The sequence below is a fragment of the Rattus norvegicus genome, chromosome 13 (genome assembly GCF_021556685.1).
Source record: "Rattus norvegicus strain SHRSP/BbbUtx chromosome 13, alternate assembly SHRSP_T2T, whole genome shotgun sequence".
Classification (NCBI taxonomy): Eukaryota; Metazoa; Chordata; class Mammalia; order Rodentia; family Muridae; genus Rattus; species Rattus norvegicus.
Window position 1 is genome coordinate 96007572 of NC_141546.1, and position 27426 is coordinate 96034997.

Here is a 27426-nt window from a genome sequence, read left to right on the forward strand (position 1 = left end):
CACACACACATACACACACACATACACACACATACAAACACACATACAAACACACATACATACACATACAAACACACATACACATACACACACATACACATACACACACACATACACACACACATACACACACACATACACACACATACAAACACACATACAAACACACATACATACACATACAAACACACATACACATACACACACACATAATCTTATGTATGTATTTTAACTACTTATCTAAGTTATTGCTAAAAGTTTTATAGTAAGTCTTTGTAGTAAGTGAGAATTTTGAAATTTAGATATCAAACCATTATAAAATACAATAGTTGACTTGTATATTTTAATTTTGGCTACTTTATTGACTTGATTTACTAAGTTCCAATTTGCTTCCCAAGTATTAATTCAATCACTTCAAGTGAAAATAATTATATTTCTCTTCCAATATTTATATGATTTTTATTCTGTTTATTAAATTAATTTAAACCCTCCAAGACCATGTCAACTATAGTTCTTGTTCCTTATTTTATCTGAGATGCATTTCATATTTCAATGTGTTATCTTTATCCCTGATAATTTTTCTTTCTGTAAAAATTTTTTTATTAAAATTTTTATCACTTTTTTAAGTTTCTATTCCCCAAAACTGCATTTTTTTTTTTTGATGATTGGAACTTATATAATGATTGTTAGAGATCGGAAAGGGATTGGAGAGATGGCTCAGCAGGTAAGAGTACTGGCTGTTCTTCCAAAGGACCTGTGCTCCATTCCCAGCACCCACCTGGCAACTCACAACCGTCTGAAACTACTGTTCCACAGGATCTGATGCCCCCTTCTGGCTTCTATAGCACAAGCATGCATACACACCCATGCACATAAAACAAAATTAAAATTTAAAACTAAAAATTGTCAGTCTTTGTCTTTTAGCTGGTTGGTATAATATGCTGTGTTTTGACAAATTTATTACTATTAAGTAAATATTAACTGTCTATGGATTCCCAGGAAGTCCCCATGCACATATTTTAATGCAGTAAAAAATAAAATACTCTACTAAATCATGTGAGCTTCAGCTATTTGAAGATACCATTGTTGGTAGTGTACTCTGACATCTTAGAAAGTTAGCTTCATAGTTACATGAATTTTATTTCTGTGGGTATAAAATTTCATCTTCAGAATGTTCATGTTGTACTTTCTAATTCTTATCATTGTCTATAAATTCCTTTTCTAAACAGACCCCAATGAGTTCTTAAGCAGTAACTGTCATTGATAAGAAGTAAACTATTATATACAGTAAGACCAGGTGGGAGTCACGCCAGGAACCACATCCCACATTACATGAGTGTAATACATACCACCATAGAACAAGAGAAAGAAGCCACACGATCATATCGGTTACACAAAAGGGATGTGATAGTGTTTCATTCTCCTTTGTGATTAAAAAAAGTCAGAAAACCAGGATAGCAGAGTTTTTGGGAAAGCCACAACTTACTCGAACTCACATGGGGACAGAGAAGCTTCCCTACAACCAGGACTGGGATAAGTCTGTCTGCAACACTGTTAAACATGGTGCTAGATGTGTTTGAAGTCCTATACAGAAGTAAAATGCAAATTGTGTGTGCAGGGTGGCTCTGAGAGTGAAGGTGCTGCCACCAGCCTGATGATCTTAGTTCAGTCCCAGGATCCTCGGGGTGAAAAGAGGAGTGGTTCACACAAGCTTCTCTGACCTTGTTTGTGTAAACGCATACATGCATGCACACGCACATGCACACACACAGATAAACACGCAAAATAAGTGTAGTAAAAAGACACTAAACATATACCATATTAGGGTTATTAGACTGGTATTTCTGAACGTTTTAAAGGTATGGGATTAATTTGGGGTACACAATTCTAGGTGAAAATGTAAGCATAAAAGTTATTTTTACAGCACTATAACAAGTATTTGAAAATGTGTGTGGTCTATCACTGAAAGTGAATTGCTATCTCAAGTTCTAGTATAAAACTGTCCTGCCGTTGTCCACATATTCTGAATCTCTGATAATCAGCTTGTATATTTAAGTTAAAGAAGCCCTAACAAGTCAACACAGCATACTAAGTCCCAGACCTATGGATTGAGACTGTCTTAGCTCCAATGGCATGTTAGTTCTGGTCTTAGCCACTGAACCACACCCAGCTGTGTACATGTGTCTTATATGTGATTCCCACAGTCTCTCTGAATACACAGCTGGGTTTTTGTTATCTTAACTTCCCAAAGAGTCCCGCCACTTGTTCCCATAACTTCTTACGTCGTTTATGTGAAATCTGTGAAATTATGTGAATTATGTGAAATCTGTGTGTTTCTGGCAATATGTCTGCCCCTTGCCCTACTTAAAACTGAATGAGATGATGTAGAGAATAGCTCAGGTGGATCCCAAGCCTTACCATTTTGTGGATAGGATCTAAATGGACTAAAAGTCCACCACCTCTCTACAGCCCAACCCCGGCTCCCAGGATGCCATATCCCAGTCAGAGCCATGTTCTGTAGTGGAGCTCAGGGAGACGTCTTGTTAATTACTACCTTTTCAGAGATGTCTGTGTTTGATGAGAAAGATTTTCCCCAAAACTCATTGGCAACAACGGTGTAAAACATTAAGTAATCACGCTATAACTAATTCCTTTTACAACAACATTGGATTTCTCATCCCTTCCCCCAGTCTACAGGGAAGAAAGGAAAAGTTGATGTTTGTGTTTTGAATCCAAAATGTATCACTCTTGGTGAACTGTACGGACAGCTGAACATCAATACCATGGAGTGGAATGACGGGCTATTGTCAGCAGCAATTCGAAACTATGTCCATATTAACACTACAGATTACTCCAAGAAAGGCAGTGATCTTGGAATGTCGGGAGTCACAGATTTGTCTAACGTAAGTTTAGTATGGGCTTCAGTATTTTCCTTTGACTAAGAGAGGCACTTGCATGGCTCAAACTATTTATTAAGACATAATTAGCCACCTATTGATATAAAAGAAAGAAGCATTGCAATCAGTTTTGAAGTATAAGTTATATTTTAGGAATTTCACTATTGAGTTTTTAAGTGGTCAGTAAACCATAGGATGAAGTCGAAGATGATTGGATCGAAAGGACTGCAGAGAGAATTAGGCCTATGGTAAGAGAACAAGCCGATAATTAAGTATCACTAATGGACCTTACAAATGAAAGAAATGAGGATGGTTTTGTAAAAATAAATAAATTAAATTAAGTAAATAAATAAATTGATACAAAAATGTGTTAAACAGTGAATACAAGTGCCAAAAAAGAAACTTGGTGTTCTCATAACTAGTAGGTAAGCTATAAGCAAAAGGTGATATTTGAAACCAAAGGGTTAGCAAAGATAGAAAGTATCAGTCTACATTTGCTAGCTCATAAACTAATATACAAACTGATTTTGAGAATATAATCATATCTCAGTATTCATGAGTTTCAGCTCTGTAGATTCACCCCCAAAATATATCCAAGCCATCTGAAAATGAAGTCACGTCTGTACTGTGTACAGACTTTTTCTTATCACTGTTTCCCAAGTCTAACAGCACCATATCTAGCCTTTAAGCTGTGTTATGTTGAGTGATGCAGATATGAAGTTATGTAGGTTGTATATAATGTACTCTTTTACCTAGGGTACGGAAGCATTCTTATGATTGGCATTTTCTGGGGCTTCTTAGAAACAGTTTTCCCTAGATAACAAGGAATGACTGAACGTGTTGAGATTTCTACAGGATACAATGTATTCCTTTGCTTTAAAAATCAATCGCTGTGTTCTTCTTGCCAGTGTGAGTGTGAGCTCTGGTAGCCGTGGGGCAGGCAGGCTGTAGCATGTGTTGTAGGCCAACTGGTGCAGTCCCTCTGTGCTGTTTCTTTGCTCACTTTGATCAGATACTGGTGAAAACAGGGTGCTAACGTCCGCTGCTATTAGTGTTCAAAACTCCTCAGCCTTTAAGTCTATTAGTATTTGTTCTGTTTACCTGATGCTCTAATACTGGGTTTTTATAATGTTTAGATTGTTTACCTTTTTGCTTTGCCTTTACTCATGGTAAAGGCAATAGTTTTAAATTATAAAAGCCTATGTTAAAATGATAGTTACTTAATAATGACAATAAAGACAGAAAATGCTAGCACAATGCTACATCTCGATTCTTCATTATATAACCTAGATTTTCCAAGTTAGTTTCTCTACAATAGCAGATATGGATAACAACATTTTTATGAACAAACTAGAGAAAAGTTTCAAGACTCCAGAAACTTATGGTGAGTATTATCATCAAATTTAGTATACTGAATTTTTGTATTTGAACTTGAAGAAAATTTTGAGCCAGCATGAACTGTATTTGTCCATATATTTTGACTAGTAATAGTTTCATTCTTGCACGATTTACTTCTTCCTCTGTGTTTGCTTAAAATTTCGAGTCTTAACACAACTTTCTTACAGTGCATATATATCTTAGTATGATGTATAGCCACTGGAGCTTAAGTAGCCTTTCTGTTTATAAATAACTGGGACTAAAATGGTATTAATGGTAGAAATAATAATCCGAGGGTCAGCAGGGGCAGCCTCCTGCCTCCGGGTGGCAATGCCAAACCATCTGTGCATTGCCAGCTAAATCACGCAATCACAGCAGATTCCTCTCTAATGCACAGAGTGGGTGTATGACATAGGTTCTGCTCCATGGGAACTGCCACGCTACTGAAAGCGCCTCAGCCTCCCTCTCCAACCCCAGACTGAGCTCAACAGCAGTACATTTGTGACCCACACTCTAAAAAGGGACTTTGACTGTTCTATCTACTTTCCCGGAGTTCAGGGTAACATTTTAAGGGAAAGTACAATGGTTGGGTATAGTATACTTAGTTACAATTTATAGTATAGCTAGATATATGAGGTTGTAGCATAATGGGTAGGTTAGATATTTCAAGCCCATCTTCTCAGCAGAGGCTTCCTGGATCCTACCTCTGCTCTCTGGTTCATCGGGAACACTTGAAATGTCTTGTGGGTGTTTAGCTGTTTGTAGTGGCCCCCCTGCTCCTGCTTCTGGCTGGAAGGCAGGTCTAAAATTGTCGAGCGTGATAGAAGTCTGTAGCATGCACTGCTGTGTTCTCAGCATTTACATCCTGTTCCGCAAGGCATGGATATTAAAATCCTAGCCCTCATTGGGGAAGCCAGACAGCCAGGAGGGATGTGCTCTAGTGAGTAGATCAATACCCTACTTGAGATGCACTCTGCCCCGACTGATGGAATTAGATTCCTCGTAAAAGAAGTTCAAGGCAAAATCTTCCATCATGTGACCACACAGCAAGAGGAAGGCTCCCTCTTTGAACCAAGAAGCTGTCTCTAACCAAACAATCCGCCAGCACCTAACCTTCAGAGCTGTGAAGAATCCATGTTTATAAGCGACCTGGACAAACACCTTGTGTTACAGTAGCATGAAGACTGCAGTGATGTGGGCATGAATGGATTCTGAGTATGATAGACCTTAAACTGTCTACTTAGTTCTTTGATTTTCCTTTGATATTTTCTAGGAACAGCATGCCTAAAAACTATTCCCCAGCAGAAGATGCAAATTCACAAACTGTATCATTGAAAAAATATGAAACTGTCTCTCTCCTATCCAGATTTTAACAATTATGCATTTTACATCTAAGAATGTCCATCTAGAAAGTGCTTAAAGTGATTTCAAGTATATAGTGTATTGATTGACAGCTAATGAATACTGGAGAATACACACACACACACACACACATATATATATATATATGTAACATATGTGTGTAACGTGTGTGTGACGTGTGTGTGACGTGTGTGTGTGACGTGTGTGTGTGACGTGTGTGTGACGTGTGTGTGTGACGTGTGTGTAACATGTGTATAACATGTGTAATATATGTTATATATGTAATATATGTGTAATATATATATACTATATATATAGCCTCTTTTATATGGGTGTTAATCCATATAAGTAAAGTTGAGCACGTCCAGCATAGGCTCCAGTGTAACATGAGCACTCACTGTAATGTTTCCTGAGACAGTGTTCTCATCTTAGACAATACTTTCCAGAGGCCGAGGGATGGATCAGTAGGTTAAGTACTTGCCTCACACGTATGGGACTGGAATCTAGACCCCTAGAATCTAATCAAGAAGCCAGGTGTGTATGAATCTATAATCTCAATCCCCCGGGGGCAGAGATAGACCTGCGGGGCAATCTGGCTAACTAGAGCAGCCAGACTTACCAAGTGAGAGACCCTGACTCTGTGAAAAAAGGGAGAGAGGATTATCAAGGGAGGCACCTGACACCAACTTAGACCCTCCGTGCACACAGACCCTCACACGTGTATGTACAGGTAAATGTGTATACATACATGTGCATATGTGTATCACACATACAAATATACACGAAAAGTAACTATTTTCTAACAAAAATAGAAAGTTTTCACGATTGTCATAAGAGAAGTCTGAGCTCAGTCTGAGCTGCATTAAACCTCTTCATCTTCCTAGATTTTGACTGGCAGTGGATCGTTTTGGACGGCCCAGTCGACATCTTATGGATAGAGAATCTAAACACTGTGCTTGATGAAACAAGAACGCTGTGCCTGGCAAACAGTGAGAGGATTAGCCTGACTAACAAGATCAGACTGGTGTTTGAGGTGGACACTCTCTTTAACGCCACCCCCTCTATTGTCACCCGGTGCGCGGTGGTGTACATGGTAAGTTTGCAAACCTGGTCCTTGACAGGAATGTGGAGGATGGCGGCTACTCCTGCCAATTGTGTTTTAGTTTCACTCTAGTCCTTTTAACTGCATGGCTCTCTTTTACTTCCCCAGATGAGGAGATGTGATGAGCACCATAGCCAAGCTGTAGGAATGCACGGCTTGGGCTGAGCTCAGAATTCCTATCTTTGTACTGACTATCCCTAGGCCTAGGCCTGGAAGCTCCTACCCTCTGTACAGCGTAATCCAGGCCTAGAATGTTGCAGCTTCTGAGACCGGCTGCTGAATAAGCTCACCCTTTCTGGTTCTTTCTGAACTCTGGCTAGCTGGTTCAACTCAGCTGTTGTGGCTCAAACTCCTCTCCAAGCTGACCGATTCCATCTGGCTTCTCTCGGCTTCTCACTAAATTGCTCTGCTTGGCCTCAAACTAACTCTGGCAATCTGTTCTAATCTCCTGGCTCCTTCTTATTCAATCTGGCTCCTCTGCTAACCTACACTGCAAAAACTGTACAAACTGAACGAAACTCACAACTGAGCTCAACCGCACTGCGTGAACTACATTGATGGAACTGATTTGTAACCATGGGCTTTTCTCCCCATACCCCAGTTCTCAAAATAATGACTCTGAGATGTAATTATATTTGAATAAATGCCTAAGCTATAAGCTAGGTCTTGTTCTCTGACTGCTTAACTTAAATAACCCATTTATTCTATTCTATTCTATTCTATTCTATTCTATTCTATTCTATTCTATTCTATTCTATTCTATTCTATTCGTGTCACATGACTGGTTACCACTCCTCAGTTTCATGCATCTGTTTCCTCAGAGTTTGGGATAAATCTTGCCCATGCCTGACCCTATCCCAGAGTTCCTCTCTCCCTATTGGAACTCCCACCTCTCATTTCCTGCCTCGGCATATTGGTCAAATCTGCTTTGTATTAACAGGTGATGACCCTACAGTACACAAAAGATTCTGTCCATACTGATTCCACTCAAGTCCAGTGCATTCCCTGAACTCAACTTCATTCCCTGAACTTCCCTCCTTTCCTGACTCGATTTGAGCTGATTTTAAGTCGCCTCTCTTTCCTATCCGTTCTCCTGAGAGTTGGGCATATCCTAGTTCCAAATCATTCTGTCAGATCTTTCTCTGATTCATCACTTCGTCTGCCCCTCAATTAGATGTCACTTTCAAACATGACTTTATCCTTTCACAAACCAACTCTGCCTTCATTGCTTGGGATTAAAGGATATGCCCTATTGAGAGCATATCTGTATTCCAGCCAGATCATACTGTAATCCAGAGTATGTCCGCATTCCAGATTGCATAGACCTAGAAGATCCTTGGATGTGATCCCTTGCCAGAGCAGCCATGTTGCTAGATTTATATTCCACTACACCAAGACAGTGGTATGGAGGTAGAAAACATAACCCCAAAAATTCTATACATGAAATTCCTTAGCAGGTATAATTGGCTCACTGATCCACCTAATTTGGGGTGTGTCAATTAGGGCGAGAGCTGGGGCTGCCTCAGATGACCTTTCCCTTACTGCTAAGACACCACTCAACACACCTCCTTGCTCAGATTTCCAGTGCTGTTTTCTTTTCAAACCATGGTTAAAACGCCCAAATCATTGCAAAAATTGTGGTTTCTTTAGCTTGTTGTTGTTTTAGCTTTAAACTAAATCTAACCACAGGTAGGTGATGAAGTAAAAAAAAAAAATTAATGCTGGGGTTTTTTTTTTTGTTTACGTAAGATTTTCTTGTGCTTTTTCTTACTAGGACCCTGTTGATCTGGGATGGGAGCCTTACATTAAGTCATGGCTTCTGAGAACTTCGAAAAGCCTAAATCAGCAGGGAATGCAGTGTCTCGAAATTATGATTAATAAAAGTGTTGATGAAGGGATGAAATTCCTGAAAAAGCATAAAAAGTTCCTACCCTGCCCCATACAAGAAGTGACGGTCGTTATGACTCTATGCAGGATTCTAGATGCTTTTTTTGAATTCATGCATATAAAAAGAGAAACTCCAAAAAGTGAGTTTTCCCTGGGTCTCATTGATGAAGTATGTCTTCAGTCTTCTGTGGCAGCTTGTCTCCTCCTAGTAGGGTCTGTGAAAGAAAAGGGGAAGCAGGAATTGTATCATCTCTCTGTCTGCTTGAGGGGACAGCCAGCCTGAACACAGAAGAAGCTAAAACTCTTTAAGAGAGGTGTACTTCAACAGGGGTAAATTAATTTGCTGAGATTCACATAAATGAGTAGAAAGAGGTTTAGAAGACCCTGATGAAGCAAGAATGCTTTGTTGTATTTTAAGGATTAGCAAGTGTCTAACTCTATACTATGATCATGCAGGGGCAAAAGCCAGAAAAAGTGGCAAAGCAGAAAGAGATGTCATGTGTCCTTTTCTTTTCAGACTGAGTAATTTCTATTGACTTAGGTTTTAGCTCATTATGCCTTTATTCCATAAAGTTCACTGTGAGACCATAAAGACAATCTCTGCTGCTATCACTGCTTATATTTCTGTCTACTAGATTTACATATATATTATATATATAATATATGTATATATTATATATATGTATATATATTATATATGCTGAAATTTAGCATTTTTGAGACTATAATGTACTGTGCTCTGTTTGTGAAGGGTTGCATTCAGATAAATCCACCATGACTTAAGAATATTTTAAGTTAAATATTTAACATGCTCAGCTATTATTATGGCTCACATGTGTGGGGTTTTGTTCCAAGTTAGCTGGACAGAGTAAGTCACTAGGTGCCGGAACTTGTGGCACTTTGCTCTTAGCTCCGTCCTCTCTCGTTCTCTCTCCTTCCTGTTCACAGTGAGGTGAGCCTTCCCCACATTCCTACCTCCATGATGATCTAGCTCACCAATGTCCAGAAGCAGTTGAATCACCTACCTTGGGCTGAAATGTCTGAAGCTACAAGCCAAAAATGAGTCCTTCCTCACAATGTTATCCATGCTAGGAATTTTGTCACAGAGACAGGAAAAGTGACTAACAGAAAATTGGTACCAGAAGTGGGAACTCATTACTGTCACGAAACCTGACTGTGTGGTTCCAAAGCCTTATAGAACTGTTTTGGCAGAACGTGAAAATATTTGGAGACATTAGACTACAGAAACCCTAAAATGTAAACAGAGCCTAATGAATAGTTCATGTGAGAGCTAAGACCAGAATGCCTACAGGATGTGAACAGTGAAGGCCAACCTCATACAGTTTCAAGTTTAAATGAGGCCTCAACTGAGAATTGAACGAGAGTCCATTCATGTTACATTCAAGCAAAATATCTGTCTTCAAACATTTACCATTTAATTCAGCTTGGAAAGGCCTGAGGTAGCCTAGCATTTGCTCTCTGGCACTGTTACCACTAGCTGCTTCTAGCCAGGTTTACAGTAAGAATCTGGAATGAAAGCAGAGTGTAAAAGCTTGGGGCTTGGGGGTTATGCAGGTTTATCAAAAAGCCAGTTTAAAGCTGGGACTCCCACAGGCCTGGTTTCTGAAGGAATTCGTTCGATTAAAAGGAAGCCAGCCACTTTGCGTTTGGACAATAGAGAAGGTGCTTTGAGGACATCAAAGTGTTGGCTGAGCCCTGACAAATTTTAGGGTCAGGAGTCTGAAAGAGTTTATTCATTTTAAAGACTCCCTTGAGACGACAATACCTCCAGGGTACCATACTTATGCAGGCCTGCCTAGAAAGTCATTTCCCTTGGATTTTTTTCACTGTGCTCAACTACACAGGTACTCAGAAGCAACTGCAACTAAGTCCAAAAGACCTAGTAGCAGATCCTATTGTTGCATATGTGATTCTGGTTTTGCAGGAATATAGAATGCAAAATTATGAGATCAAGGACAATTCCACACAGATTTTTTTAAAGGAATGCCTGGGAGGCCAGGTGGTCTGTGTCAGGCCAGGATTTGTGTAGGCAGCTCCTGAGAGGGTCTGTGCATAGAGCTATGAAGTAAAACCTAATTCTGAGTGGAAGCCCCAAGAATGGAGGAATTCCAGGAGTAGGAAATCTACTGGGGGAGCTGCAAACTATGAGTATAAGAGGTCTGAGAGAGAGGCCATGTAGGCTTCAAGATAACAAGAGGACAGGGATAAGCCTGCCCAAGACCACCGAAGCCCACATTAAAACAGCAGTGTCCTGAACACTGACATGGTTCCACAGAGTTTATGATGCATGCCACTGGATTCTGGTCTTGCGTGTATATGTGGGCTTTCTGTTGTTTTTGTTGTTATTGAAGACCAGCCTTAGTCCGTGATGATCTGATTAGGTGTTATTTCAATCTTTTATCTATTGAGGCCTGTTTTGTGACCAATTATATGGTCAGTTATTGAGAAGGGACCATGAGGTGCTGAGAAGAAGGTATATTCTTCTGTTTTAGGATGAAATGTTCTATAGATATCTGTTAAATCCATTTGGTTCATAATTTTTTAGTTTCACTGTGTCTCTGTTTCTTTTTCCATGATCTGTCATTGATGAGAGTAGGGTGTTGAAGTCTCCCACTATTATTGTGTGAGATACAATGTGAGCTTTGAACTTTAGCCAAGTTTCTTTTATGAATTTGCGTGCCCTTGCATTTGGAGCATAGATTTTTTAGGATTGAGAGTTCATCTTGGTGGATTTTTCCTTTGATGAATATGAAGTATCCTTCCTTATCTTTTTTTTTATAACTTTTGGTTGAAAGATGATTTTATTCAATATTAGAATGGCAGGCTACTCCAGCTTGTTTCTTCAGACCGTTTGCTTAGAATGTTTTTTTCCAGCATTTTACTCTGAGTTAGTGTCTGTCTTTGTCACTGAGGTGTGTTTCCTGTATGCAGCAAAATACTGGGTCTTCTTTACGAATCCAGTCAGTTAGTCTATGTCTTTTTATTGGGGCATTGAGTCCATCGATGTTAAGAGATATTAAGGAAAAGTGATTGTTGCTTCCTGTTATTTTTGTTGTTGAAGGTGGAATTATGTTTCTGTGACTCTCTTCTTTTAGGTTAGTTGCAAGAAGATTACTTTCTTGCTTTTTCTACGGTGTAGTTTCCCTCCTTGTGTTGGAGATTTTTTTTATCTATTATCCTTTGTTGGGCTGGATTTGTTTGAAGATACCCTTAACATCTGGTAGTTCCTCAGAAAAAGGTGGGGTCTGTGGGCAGTTTCTCAGCCTTGATAGACACTGATGGCCAGCGCATGTACCAGACTATAAGCCTTAAAAGAAGGTCATTGAAGTAATAATGAAGTAAGTCTTTTTAAAGCTATTTGGCATATGTGCTGAAAATACTGGTAAATTTTCCTTGGTGGTGTTAGTCTCGGAACTTCCATAGCATTTGAATTGGAGAAGTATGCAAAGGTTTATGCACAAAGAGTTTTATATACAGCTGAACTATTTACAGTCATAAAGACAATCTGAATTCCTGACTGGTAATAAATTATGCTGCAGTAAAATCATATTTCACATGATATGGAGTAACATAAAAACAGCCTTAGAAATCAAAATGCAGGATAAGTACACAATCCTTCTCACTTTTATCTAAGTTTAAATGAACTGTGTGCTTTGTTATTCTGCAAGTAATACAACAATATTTTTTAATGGCTGTGGAGGAGAGTGAAACTCTGCATGATCATTTTTTCCTGTATATTTTTCTGCGTTTTAAGATAGTCCAAAAGGGGTACATTTTATCTTAATGTTAAGACCACAAATATTAGAAAATGTTCTGTAAATAATGAGTCATGCTTGATTGTGCATTTCTCTGTCACACGAATGCCTTGTACAAGGGAGTGAGGAGGAGAGACAAGGACAGTCTCCCCAGGGGCTGCAGTGTGTGGCTCCTTGTGGCAGTTCACACACAGCTACACAGTGTTACAAGTTGAATGTTGTAAATTAGCCTATGGAATGTTAGGTCAGTTGTCAATTGCAACAAAAAATCCTGTTGTTTCTAAGGTCATGAAGCAACGGACAACGGGTCCCCTACCGAGACAAAGGCTTTAAGAGTCAAGTTCAAGGAGGAAAAGAGGTCAGTGTCACCCTAACAGTGAATGTGTGAAAGACCTACTAAGTGTGAGACACCCAAGGGCACATGGGCTCACTGTCAGGAAACCATATTTTGTGGTCTTATAAGTGTACATTATTTTAACCCAACTGAATAACTAATACAAGATAAGCATGATTTTATGATATTTTAAAACAAGACTGTTATAAAAAAGCATCCATCTTTCCTTTACACATTTGGAAAGGAATAAGATTCATGTGACTTTATCTCCCATATCAGCCATTTATAAGCTATGAAACCCTGAACCAGTTACAGTTTTAAAGCTTCATCTCACTGAGGAAACTAGAATGGCAACACACCATGCTGGCTGTCTAGATTAGAACTTGATACATAATTAGGTGCGTGACACATCAGAGCTGTGAAACTCTTCCTCCTGTGCTTTTGCTAGAGGCCCTTGCTGAGCCCACAGTCTAAATCTGTTAACTTGCCAGGACCTCTGCAACCTCTGGGGCCAGCAAGGAGGCAAAGACACAGTTCAGTTCACCACGACCACAGAGCCAGTGTCAGCTCAAACCCGAGGAGTCTGAAGCCAAGTGATTTATTTTAGACATATTTGAGCACAGCACAGTTTGGCGAAAGCTTTCGTGGTAATAACCCAGCCTTGTGTGCACAAGAGAGCAACCACAAATCCCTTTAAGGAACAAAATAAGGTAAACAAAGATCAGACAGACATGATGACTGTATCGGAACTCTCCGTAAAGTACATGTGACACCTTCCACAAAGATAGGTTCTGGAGCTTGACGACATGTGACATCTCCCATAAAGATGGGTTTTATAAACTGAGAAAAACAAGCTTTGGTAGGTCTTAGGAAAAGTCTGGTGTGTTCTCTACCACACGCTGAGCACAAAGGCTGAAGTACATGCCCGCTCCTAGCTTTCTGGGTGACGTGTATTGCAGTCCCTTCCTTGAAAAGCACAACCCTGTGTGTTATCCCAGGTTCCCCTGGTGCTTATCCATGAGGCTCCCACATTATTAGTCCAGGGTTCCTCCTCAAGTTGTACTCAATGCCTCATGCTTTTGGAATTCTTTCCTGTCCTGGGAAAAAAGTATCACGTCTGCTTCATTCGGAGTGACTGGCAAAGAGTAAGCACTTGATAAACATTTGCTAAATGAAACGTAGCAGGATGCTCCAGGTAGAATCATGCAAATGCTCTTTATGCTGAGAGTTGCTAATGAATTTCCATCTGATATATTTCAGTTCTTTATATAATTTTAGGATAATTCTAAAACAATACAAGACATTAGAAATTGGGCCCAAACCTCCTGTTTAACCCTATCATCACCAACCCTGTCTCCACAAAACTCATGGTTCTTTAACCGGGAGGAGTCTAACAGTCGTCTCAGATTCTGACTGACATTAGCCATGCTGAACTAAGCCAACCCTTCAGACCTGCTAAGAGAAATACAAAGTGAATTACATTTACTGATGCCCTTCGTCAAATGCAGAACTGTCACATCCCCTCCCCCTCAACAGGTAAACTTTCAACTAGAATCTGACCTAAAATTAAAAAGGGTTACACATAGACACCAAATAAAACAATGTGCATTTGTAAAGCATGTATACTTACCAAATAAAATACTAACCACGTACCAGGAATGTATCACGATAAAAAATATGTGTACATATGTCAAATGCAATTATGTGTTAAAGTTATATTTCAAATTTGTCAGCATGTTACCAGAAACAGATAATGAAGCAAGGGTAGGTAGGAATGTCTTGTACATAAGCTACTTTAAAAATAAACACAGACTAGAGAGATGGCTCGGTGGTTAAGAGCACTGACTGCTCTTCCAGAGGTCCTGAGTTCAAATCCCAGCAACCACATGGTGGCTCACAACCATCTGTAATGGGATCTGATGCCCTCTTCTGGTGTGCATGAAGACAGTGACAGTGTACTCATATGTAATAAATAAATCTTTAAAAAATAAAAATAAACACAGAAACTATGTGACTGTTACCAGAGGGAATACTATATATATTATATCAAAAATTTTATATCAATACTGCATTTCAATCTTGAATAATAAAATTCTGGTATGATGCTGAGATCAACTATCCAACTGCTTTAAAGCTTTTGATGGCTGCCTCTCTATCACAGCTACAACAAGGATGAGAGGACGTGGTTCCTGGAGAGAAACCCCGAGAAGCTCCCACTGATGATTCAGAAGATATTCGTGTTCGCATTCACGTGGGCATTTGGAGGGATTTTAAAGCGTGAAGACCAGCATGAAGAAGACCTGCTGTTCCGTTCAGACTTTGAGCATGACTCCCCAGCAGAAGTAACCTATAATTTTGACAACTTTGCCCGTGAAGTATTTGAAGACGACTCTGATAAAGGTCAGTGAGTTGATTGGCTTATCTACCAACTCTGAACCAATTTTTGCTAAAAGCCTAAAATCTAAATTATATGCAGAATCTCAAAATGATGGGAGGTGTGTTCAGTGGGTGAAGAATGTTGAATTCTTTGTGGCTAGGAGTATCAAAGGGCTTCAGGTTAACCAGGGAAACATATAAATCAGATGATTTGAAACAAGGCAGAGGAGAGCAGCAAAGTACCTGAGTTCGAATCCCCAGCACCCAGTAAAAAGCCAGGCAAGGCAGCACCTGTCCATGACCCCAGTATTGGGGGTGACCCCAGTATTGGGGTATGGAGATGAACCACCCTGAGACCAACGGGCCTAACCGAATGGTGAGTGAATGGTGGAGGGAGAGCCACACTGTCTCAAGGAGTATGATGGGATGTGACAGAAGACGCTTGACATCCTGCTGTGGCCTCCCACATGTGTGCCCAAGGTGCATGTGTGCATGCACATGTATGTACCACACACACAAGGACTCACAAACCAATTTTATGAAATTAACATCATAGTTTTATCAGCAAAACCTATAATGATTCTGATACAAAACTAACAACACTAAAATCAGCAAGGTGTGAGGTGTTGTGACTTGTGTCTATAACCCTGTGCTTGGAAGGTGGAAGCAGGAAGCTCAGGAGTTCAACGTCATCCTCCTTTGGAGATAGCCAGTTTGACCCAAGCCTGGGCTACATAAGACCTTGTCTCAAACAAAAAAGAAAGCAAGAAAGAAAAGAAAAGGAAACTTCTGGATATTGGTTTGACCACAGCCAGTATGTTACTGGAATTTACTAGTATCCAAACACACAACACTGTGGGATTGTAGCCAGCACTTTGGAATAAGATCTTCTTAGGACGTTTTATCACAGGCTGTCGTCTTCTGCATGTAAAAAGTGATTAAAAATTAACGAACATCAGAGCGGAAGAGACTACCAACACCGCCCACCCCTGCTCACATCCCTGGCCCAAGAGGAAACTGTATACGGCCTCTGGGTTCCCGTAGAGGAGGGCCCAGGAGCAGCAGATCCGCTGCGTCTGAGACATCGCCAGAACCTGAAGGGACCTACCGGATAAACAGTTCTCTGCACCCAAATCCCGTGGGAGGGAGAGCTGAACCTTCAGAGAGGCAGACACGCCTGGGAAACCGGAAGAGACTGTACTCTGCACACACATCTCTGACGCCAGAGGAAAACACCAAACGCCATCTGGAACCCTGGTGCACGGAGGCTCCTGGAAAGGGCGGCGCAGATCTTCCTGGTTGCTGCCGCCACGGAGAGCTCATAAGCAACACCCCACGAGCAAACTTGAGCCTCAGAACCACAGGTAAGACCAACTTTTCTGCTGCAAGAAAGCTGCCTGGTGAACTCAAGACACAGGCCCACAGGAACAGCTGAAGACCTGTCGAGAGGAAAAACTACACGCCCGAAAGCAGAACACTCTGTCCGCATAACTGGCTGAAAGAAAACAGGAAAACAGGTCTACAGCACTCCTGACACACAGGCTTATAGGACAGTCTAGCCATAGTCAGAAATAGCAGAACAAAGTAACACTAGAGATAATCTGATGGCGAGAGGTAAGCTCAGGAACCCAAGCAACAGAAACCAAGACTACATGGCATCATCGGAGCCCAATTCTCCCACCAAAGCAAACACTGAATATCCAAACACACCAGAAAAGCAAGATCTAGTTTTAAAATCACATTTGATCATGATGATGCTAGAGGACTTCAAGAAACACATGAAGAAATCCCTTAGAAAAGCACAGGAAAACATAAATAAACAAGTAGAAGCCTATAGAGAGGAATCACAAAAATCCCTGAAAGAATTCCAGGAAAACACAATCAAACAGTTGAAGGAATTAAAAATGGAAATAGAAGCAATCAAGAAAGAACACATGGAAACAACCCTGGATATAGAAAACTAAAAGAAGAGACAAGGAGCTGTAGATACGAGCTTCAACAACAGAATACAAGAGATGGAAGAGAGAATCTCAGGAGCAGAAGATTCCATAGAAATCATCGACTCAACTGTCAAAGATAATGTAAAGCAGAAAAAGCTACTGGTCCAAAACATACAGGAAATCCAGGACTCAATGAGAAGATCAAACCTAAGAATAATAGGTATAGAAGAGAATGAAGACTCCCAGCTCAAAGGACCAGTAAATATCTTCAACAAAATCATAGAAGAAAACTTCCCTAACCTAAAAAAAGAGATACCCATAGGCATACAAGAAGCCTACAGAACTCCAAATAGATTGGACCAGAAAAGAAACACCTCCCATCACATAATAGTCAAAACACCAAATGCACAAAATAAAGAAAGAATATTAAAAGCAGTAAGGGAAAATGTCAAGTAACATATAAAGGCAGACCTATCAGAATCACACCAGACTTTTCGCCAGAGACTATGAAAGCCAGAAGATCCTGGACAGATGTCATACAGACCCTAAGAGAACACAAATGCCAGCCCAGGTTACTGTATCCTGCAAAACTCTCAATTAACATAGATGGAGAAACCAAGATATTCCATGCCAAAACCAAATTTACACAATATCTTTCTACAAATCCAGCACTACAAAGGATAATAAATGGTAAAGCCCAACATAAGGAGGCAAGCTATAACCTAGAAGAAGCAAGAAACTAATGGTCTTGGCAACAAAACAAAGAGAAGAAAAGCACACAAACAACATCACCTCCAAATATGAATATAACAGGAAGCAATAATCACTATTCCTTAATATCTCTCAACATCAATGGCCTCAACTCCCCAATAAAAAGACATAGATTAACAAACTGGATGTGCAACGAGGACCCTGCATTATGCTGCCTACAGGAAACACACCTCAAAGACAAAGACAAGACACTACCTCAGAGTGAAAGGCTGGAAAACACCTTGCCAAGCAAATGGTCTGAAGAAGCAAGCTGGAGTAGCCATTCTGATATCGAATAAAATCGATTTTCAACCAAAAGTCATCAAAAAAGATAAGGAACGACACTTCATATTCATCAAAGGAAAAATCCACCAAGATGAACTCTCAATCCTAAATATCTATGCTCCACATACAAGGGCACCTACATACATAAAAGAAACCTTACTAAAGCTCAAAACACACATTGCACCTCACACAATAGTAGTAGGTGATTTCAACACCCCACTCTCATCAATGGACAGATCATGGAAACAGAAATTAAACAGAGACGTACACAGACTAAGAGAAGTCATGAACCAAATGGACTTAACAGATATTTATAGAACATTCTAACCTAAAGCAAAAGGATATACCTTCTTCTCAGTTCCTCATGGTACTTTCTCCAAAACTGACCATATAATTGGTCAAAAAACGGGCCTCAACAAGTACAGAAAGATAGAAATAATCCCATGCGTGCTATCAGACCACCACGGCCTAAAACTGGTCTTCAATAACAATAAGGGAAGAATGCCCACATATATGTGGAAATTGAACAATGCTCTACTCAACGATAACCTGGTCAAGGACGAAATAAAGAAAGAAATTAAAGACTTTTTAGAATTTAATGAAAATGAAGGTACAACATACCCAAACTGATGGGACACAATGAAAGCTGTGCTAAGAGGAAAACTCATAGCTCTGAGTGCCTGCAGAAAGAAACAGGAGAGAGCATATGTCAGCAGCTTGACAGCACACCTAAAAGCTCTAGAACAAAAAGAAGCAAATATACCCAGGAGGAGTAGAAGGCAGGAAATAATCAAACTCAGAGCTGAAATCAACCAGGTAGAAACAAAAAGGACCATAAAAAGAATCAACAGAACCAAAAGTTGGTTCTTTGAGAAAATCAACAAGATAGATAAACCCTTAGCCAGACTAACGAGAGGACACAGAGAGTGTGTCCAAATTAACAAAATCAGAAATGAAAAGGGAGATATAACTACAGAATCAGAGGAAATTCAAAAAATCATCAAATCTTACTATAAAAGCCTATATTCAATAAAACTTGAAAATCTGCAGGAAATGGACAATTTCCTAGACAGATACCAGGTACTGACGTTAAATCAGGAACAGATAAACCAGTTAAACAACCCCATAACTCCTAAGGAAATAGAAGCAGTCATTAAAGGTCTCCCAACCAAAAAGAGCCCAGGTCCAGACAGGTTTAGTGCAGAATTCTATCAGACCTTCATAGAAGACCTCATACCAATATTATCCAAACTATTCCACAAAATTGAAACAGATGGAGCACTACCGAATTCCTTCTATGAAGCTACAATTACTCTTATACCTAAACCACACAAAGACCCAACAAAGAAAGAGAACTTCAGACCAATTTCCCTTATGAATATCGACGCAAATATACTCAATAAAATTCTGGCAAACCGAATCCAAGAGCACATCAAAACAATCATCCACCATGATCAAGTAGGCTTCATCCCAGGCATGCAGGGATGGTTTAATATACGGAAAACCATCAACGTGATCCATTATATAAACAAACTGAAAGAACAAAACCACATGATCATTTCATTAGATGCTGAGAAAGCATTTGACAAAATTCAACACCCCTTCATGATAAAAGTCCTGGAAAGAATAGGAATTCAAGGCCCATACCTAAACATAGTAAAAGCCATATACAGCAAACCAGTTGCTAACATTAAACTAAATGGAGAGAAACTTGAAGCAATCCCACTAAAATCAGGGACTAGACAAGGCTGCCCACTCTCTCCCTACTTATTCAATATAGTTCTTGAAGTTCTAGCCAGAGCAATCAGACAACAAAAGGAGGTCAAGGGGATACAGATCAGAAAAGAAGAAGTCAAAATATCACTATTTGCAGATGATATGATAGTATATTTAAGTGATCCCAAAAGTTCCACCAGAGAACTACTAAAGCTGATAAACAACTTCAGCAAAGTGGCTGGGTATAAAATTAACTCAAATAAATCAGTAGCCTTCCTCTACACAAAAGAGAAACAAGCCGAGAAAGAAATTAGGGAAACGACACCCTTCATAATAGACCCAAATAATATAAAGTACCTCCGTGTGACTTTAACCAAGCAAGTAAAAAGATTTGTACAATAAGAACTTCAAGCCTCTGAAGAAAGAAATTGAAGAAGACCTCAAAAGATGGAAAGATCTCCCATGCTCATGGATTGGCAGGATTAATATAGTAAAAATGGCCATTTTACCAAAAGCGATCTACAGATTCAATGCAATCCCCATCAAAATACCAATCCAATTCTTCAAAGAGTTAGACAGAACAATTTGCAAATTCATCTGGAATAACAAAAAGCCCAGGACAGCAACCAACAGATTGAGAAAAGATCTTTACCAATCCTACAACAGATAGAGGCCTTATATCCAAAATATACAAAGAACTCAAGAAGTTAGACCGCAGGGAGACAAATAACCCTATTTAAAAAATGGGGTTCAGGGGCTGGGGATTTAGCTCAGTGGTAGAGCGCTTACCTAGGAAGCACAAGGCCCTGGGTTCGGTCCCCAGCTCTGAAAAAAAGAACCAAAAAAAAAAAAAATGGGTTTCAGAGCTAAACAAAGAATTCACAGCTGAGGAATGCCGAATGGCTGAGAAACACCTAAAGAAAATGTTCAACATCTTTAGTCATAAGGGAAATGCAAATCAAAACAACCCTGAGATTTCACCTCACACCAGTGAGAATGGCTAAGATCAAAAACTCAGGGGACAGCAGATGCTGGCGAGGATGTGGAGAAAGAGGAACACTCCTCCATTGTTGGTGGGATTGCAGACTGGTACAACCGTTCTGGAAATCAGTCTGGAGGTTCCTCAGAAAATTGGACATTGAACTGCCTGAGGACCCAGCTATACCTCTCTTGGGCATATACCCAAAAGATGCCCCAACATATAAAAAAGACACGTGCTCCACTATGTTCATCGCATCCTTATTTATAATAGCCAGAAGCTGGAAAGAACCCAGATGCCCTTCAACAGAGGAATGGATACAGAAAATGTGGTACATCTACACAATGGAATATTACTCAGCTATCAAAAACAATGACTTTATGAAATTCGTAGGCAAATGGATGGAACTGGAAAATATCATCCTGAGTGAGGTAACCCAATCACAGAAAAACACACATGGTATGCACTCATTGATAAGTGGCTATTAGCCCAAATGCTTGAATTACCCTAGATGCCTAGAACAAATGAAACTCAAGATGGATGATCAAAATGTGAATGCTTCACTCCTTCTTTAAAATTGGAACAAGAATACCCTTGGCAGGGAAGAGAGAGGCAAAGATTAAAACAGACACAGAAGGAACACCCATTCAGAGCCTGCCCCACATGTGGCCCATACACCCAATTAGACAAGATGGATGAAGGAAAGAAGTGCAAGCCGACAGGAGCCGGATGTAGATCTCTCCCGAGAGACACAGCCAGAATACAGCAAACACAGAGGCGTATGCCAGCAGCAAACCACTGAATTGAGAACAGGACCCCCGTTGAAGGAATCAGAGAAATAACTGGAAGAGCTTGAAGGGGCTCGAGACCCCATATGTTCAACAATGCCAAGCAACCAGAGCTTCCAGGGACTAAGCCACTACCTAAAGACTATACATGGACTGACCCTGGACTCTGACCTCATAGGTAGCAATGAATATCCTAGTAAGAGCACCAGTGGAAGGGGAAGCCCTGGGTCCTGTTAAGGCTGAACCCCCAGTGAACTAGATTGTTGCGGGGAGGGAGGCAATGGGGGGAGGGTTGGGAGGGGAACACCCATAAAGAAGGGGAGGGGGAGGGATTAGGGGGATGTTTGCCCGGAAACCGGGAAAGGGAACAACACTTGAAATGTATATAAGAAATACTCAAGTTAATAAAAATAAATAAATAAATAAATAAATAAATAAATAAATAAATAAATAAATAAATAAATAAATTTAACGAACTTTTGCTTTTGTAGAAGCTGGTACTAGGAGGAAGCGGCCTGCCTGTTTTCATAGTTGTGTGAGCTTCCACAGACAGCTGTGTTATAAAACCTTACCTCCCAGGCAGCGCTCATGCCGCTGTGCCAGTTTCTTTTTTTCTTGGTTCTTTTTTTCGGAGCTGGGGACCGAACCTAGGGCCTAGGTAAGCGCTCTTCCACTGAGCTAAATCCCCAGCCCCACTGTGCCAGTTTCTTACTAGATTCTTGGGTTTGTTGTTTGCAGGCATTGGTATTCGCTTACCAGGAAGTGAGCAGTCTATATTTGGGTATTTTGTGGACTTACAGCAATGTGAGTTTATGCCTTGGTCAGATTTAGTTCCTAACGCTCAGACCCTAATTCAAAAAGGTAAGTGAAATTACTTTTTTTAAGAAAGGTTTTTAACTTCTCTAAAATCCTGGAAGTATATTAATCATAAAAATAGATATGTCCGTGACATTGAGAATTTTCTAATAAATATCTGTGTAGACGCAGTTTTATTCATGTCTATAGAACATGCCTTTAAGTCATCAATGAACATTACTTTAAAGTAAATGTGTAGTCGGGGCTGGAGAGATGCCTCTGAGATTAAGAGCACTGGCTGCTCTTCCAGAGGACCCCGCTTCTTTTCCCAGCACCCACATGGCAGCTCACAACTATCTGTAGATCAGGATTCAGGGGCTATGAAGCCTCCTGCCCTGAGCACCAGGCATGCACCATGCAGGCAAAACACCCATAGGTATGAAATCAAATTTATAAAAGGAAAACGTGTGACGCGTATTTAGATACATTGTAAAACTACAGTGTATGGAGTCTTGGTAACCGTGGTGTCTACCAGTTTAACTAGCTGTGGTCACTAAACAATAACAGGAAATACCTCTTCAAAAGTAAGAAATGCACACACACACACACACACACACACACACACACACACGAGTGTGTACTTTGTTGTAAATGAAAACATTTGATTTAAAAAAATAAGGTGGACACGGCAGTTCAGCATCTGAAATCCAAGCCCCAGAGGCTGAAGCTGGGTAGCCATCTGAGTCTAGTCCGGGACACACAGTGAGTACCAGCCCGGCCAATAGCCCCTGTCTCAAAAGAGCAACAACAACAACAAAATCGAAAATGGTGGTTTAGTTTTTATGTCCTAAGTATCTGTCTACTCTAAGTTGTTATGGTTTGTGACCTGCTTCTGTGTGTCACAAAAGACCCTTAAACTTGTTGGACTGTGAGAGCCTAGTAGAAGATGAATAAAGGCCTTAATGACAAAAGTCAAAGTTCTTTCAGCTTCCAGCATTTCAACTCTCTAGTGGTGCGAACTCAGCACATGCTGAACAGAAATCATGTCTTGCTCTCTTTTTCCAATGGGGGTCTTCTCCCAAGCTGGTCAGGAGCCATATGGTTCTTGCATCACTAGACGGTGGAGAGTGGCTGCAGCTCTCAGCCAGCCCCGTGACCTCGAGATCAAGAGCCCATGTGCCCAATCCCAGTGTTCTGTGTTGCTAAACCAGGATATGCTAGGGGTCAGCCGCGTAAATGCATCTCAGATAGCAATATTTTCAACTTACTTAGGTCTGTTGGGTGTAACCCCATCAAAAGTTGAATTAATGATTGGGGTACAGGAGAAGAACAGAGGCAATGGAAGCCAGGCTGACAAGGCAGCTCCCTCCAGCAGTCTATAGCAGAAGTGGCCTGCCAGCCAGAAGTCCTTGCAGAGGCACGGCCTCAGTCACCACTGCTGCCACAGCCCTGGCATCTCCAAGCACAGCCTCCTTAGCTGTGGCTGACAGTAAAGATAAGGAAAAGAAATTCTCCACCACCAGAGTCATATGCACCATCAAAAGGTCCAGCATCAAAAAACGGGACACAGGGGTTGGGGATTTAGCTCAGCAAGCGCAAGGCCCTGGGTTCAGTCCCCAGCTCCAAAAAATAGAAAAAAAAAAAAGAAAAAGAAAAAAAATGGGACACAGACTTGCGAATCAAAATGATATCAAACAGATTGTATTTGTAGTGCCGTTAAGAAGAATCATGTAGACCTGTGAGGTAATGGATAAAGGCCACCAAACCTGGTGACCCGAGTTTGATCCCTGGATCCACAAGGTAGAGAGAACCCACTCCCACTCTCTACATGCTCACTGTGACATGTATATGACCACACACTAATGCATAGTTTTTAATGTTTTTAAACATTAGACCATGGTGATCTCTGTCCAACACAGAAGACCAGAAAAACTGTAGAGTTTAATGTGGTTGTAGGAGAAAAGGACTTGGGAGTGACCTTCGAGGAGTTCTGATAGAAGTTTAGCACCACCAGGCTCAGTTATAGCTGAGGCTACTGTGGGGGATACCACAGGCCTCCAGGTAACACTGCCGAGACAGAAAGATGAGGGCGTTCACTGAAATCCACCTTACCGCCCAAGGCGATCTGTGCTTAGTCTTCAAACAAAAAGTCAGGTTGAAAATACTTGGAAAGAGATACAAAGTGTAAACCATGGCAATATCAGAGCTAGAGAGGTGGTTGGAGATTAAGAACACCAGCTGCTCTTGCAGAAGACCCAGCTTCATTTCCCAGAATTTACATGACAACTGACAGCTATCTGTAACTCCAGTCCAGGGTATCCAGTTCCTCCTCCTGTCCTCTGTGTGCACAGTGCAGACAAACCTTCAGGCAAAACACTTGATATGCAGGAAATAAAAATGGTTACATGACACAGTCAATTTAAGAAAGAATAGAATAGATCTTTTAAAGGTTTTGGGGTGTGTGTGGGGGGGGGGTCAGTTTCCTGTGGCTCAGATAAGAAGGTTGAAGGTTCATAAACACTTGTATGATCACAACTCCCAGCACAAAGGTGTCTGGAAGACAAGGAGGGCAGCCAGAGAGGTGGGTTCTTAGGAAGGTGTCAGGCAGCTTGGGACTAGCAGCAGGGCTGAGGCAGGAGAGTCAAGGAGTTTTCTTCTAGGAATACCAGCAGTGCCTTGGCCAGCTGAGGGTGCCGGAGAGAGCAATCTGATCAACAAAGACCTAGGCACATACAACAATGTCATGTACCATGCTGCAGCAATGCCTGTCATTTCCAGTGCTGACTTGTCCAGAGAGGATTCTGTAACAGTCTCATCTGAAACCTCAGGACTGTCTTCTGACCACAGGGACATCGGTACTTACCGACTTCCAGCGATCTGGTGAGAACGTGCTGAGGATGAAGGAGTACGGAGAGTACGTGAACTACACTGCTACCAGAGACACCGTCTGCCTCTCTTTCCTCATGAGCCTTCTCCTGAGGAACTCCTGCCCTGTACTTCTCACAGGTATGAAAAATAAGTAACAGAAAGGGGATTTCCAGGTTAGGAACAAGTTTAACAACTACTGAGTCTAAACATTGTTAAGTGCACTTAATTAACAGGCCCTGAAAATTCAGAGAGAATAATTTTCACAGGCCCTCAAACAGCCTATCAATGTCCATTGTGATAAAGGATGTTATAAACCTGTCTATGTATCTTCCTTCTTTCTCTCCCACAGTGGCTTTATTTGTTTGATTGACTGATTGATTGATTGTTTTGATGGACCCTTGCTGAACATCCCAGCCTCCATTGAACATGTGATCCTCCTGCCTCAACCTCTTAAGTATGGGTTCTCCTACAACTCCAGACTTGGACATTATACTTGTTATCTTTTCACTACATTAAAGACAAAGTCTAGAGATAAACATTTGGATGAGTGTGTGATTGACCTTCATAACTCATAGGTCCTGGTCTTCAGAGGGAGACCACCTGATCTAAGGGCCACCTCTGGACACCAATTGTCTGATTAAACTTAAATGTGCAATTTGTAAATATGATGTAAAAGTTTTCAAATCTTTTTCTATTACCAAAGAAGTGACTCAAGACACTTGTTGTTTATTCTAGATATCCAAACCATTAGTTACCATTTTCTTGTCCCTGACCTGTGTCGTAGATTACCACAGGCAAATAGAGCACCCTAGAAACGTACTCAAAGAACTTGAGCTGCACGACACCCAGATGACACATAGTTGCCTCTAATTTCCTCTAAGAAAACTCTTCAATTTTTCTGTTTTATAAATTTGGAGTCATGGACATGTTCTGCTTCAGTAAGTTTATTATTAAATGCATTAGTAAAAAAAAAAATGTAAGGGAACTAGGTGTTGTGGCGTGTGGCTGCAATTCCAGCACTCAGGAGGCTAAGGCTGGAAGACTGTTTAGCTCGGGGTCACCCTAGGCTACATAGACGTTCCCTCAAAATAAAAAAGCCCTCTCTGCTCTCGAAAAGGGCTCAGGTTTTTCCTAACACCCACATCATAGTTCATAACCACCTGTAACTCCAATTCCAGGAGAGTCTACAACCTTCCTGTGTAAGAGTCATGTAGATGTTGCACACACATGCAGATGTTGCACTCGTGCACATAAAATGTCTTCTTTTACAATGGGTTTCGTTTTGTTTTTCAAAGAGTCTTATTTAATGTAGCTCTAGTGTGCTATAAGCAAGAAAGAGTTGGATGCACTTAAAAGAACATTAAATAAAAACTATATCTCCTATCTTTTGTAAGAAACAAACAATTCAAACTAATTGAAAGTCCACATTACATTCCCAATTGACTTTTCTCAATTTTAAAACAGAAAAGCAGAAAGCATGCTTTCCAAGCAAACTTCAAAGGGATAACGGTGATGCCGGTTTGTCTTCACACACATACACACACACACACACACAAACACACCTCACACATACCACACACACACACCTCACACATACCACACACACACACACACCTCACACATACCACACACACACACACACACACCTCACACATACCACACACACACACACCTCACACATACCACGCACACACCTCACACACACCACACACACACACACACCTCACACATACCACACACACACACACCTCACACATACCACACACACACCTCACACACACCACACACATACACCTCACACATACCACACACACACACACACCTCACACACACACACCACATACACAAACCATACACACATGTCATTTCCACATACACGACACACACACCACACACACCACACATCAACATCACACACACACACACCTCACACATACCACACACACACACACACCTCACACATACCACACACACACCTCACACATACCACACACACACACCTCACACACACCACACACACACCTCACACACACACACACCACACACACATCACACACCACACACACACACACACACACACACCACATACACAAACCACACACACATGTCATTTCCACATACACGACACACACACCACACACACCACACACCACACACCACACATCACACACACACACACACACACACACACACA

The 27426-nt window shown here is 40.8% G+C and overlaps 1 protein-coding gene across 1 annotated transcript in view; it reads left to right on the forward strand.

Moving 5' to 3' along the window:
* Nucleotides 1–27426, forward strand: part of Dnah14 (dynein axonemal heavy chain 14) — a 215863-nt gene that overhangs the window by 91235 nt on the left and 97202 nt on the right. The window contains exons 38-45 of the mRNA NM_001447370.1: nt 2691–2903; nt 4188–4281; nt 6521–6729; nt 8513–8765; nt 12687–12759; nt 14897–15135; nt 22308–22430; nt 25212–25370. Coding sequence (NP_001434299.1) covers nt 2691–2903; nt 4188–4281; nt 6521–6729; nt 8513–8765; nt 12687–12759; nt 14897–15135; nt 22308–22430; nt 25212–25370 — 1363 coding nt within the window. The remainder of the gene's footprint in view (nt 1–2690; nt 2904–4187; nt 4282–6520; nt 6730–8512; nt 8766–12686; nt 12760–14896; nt 15136–22307; nt 22431–25211; nt 25371–27426) is intronic.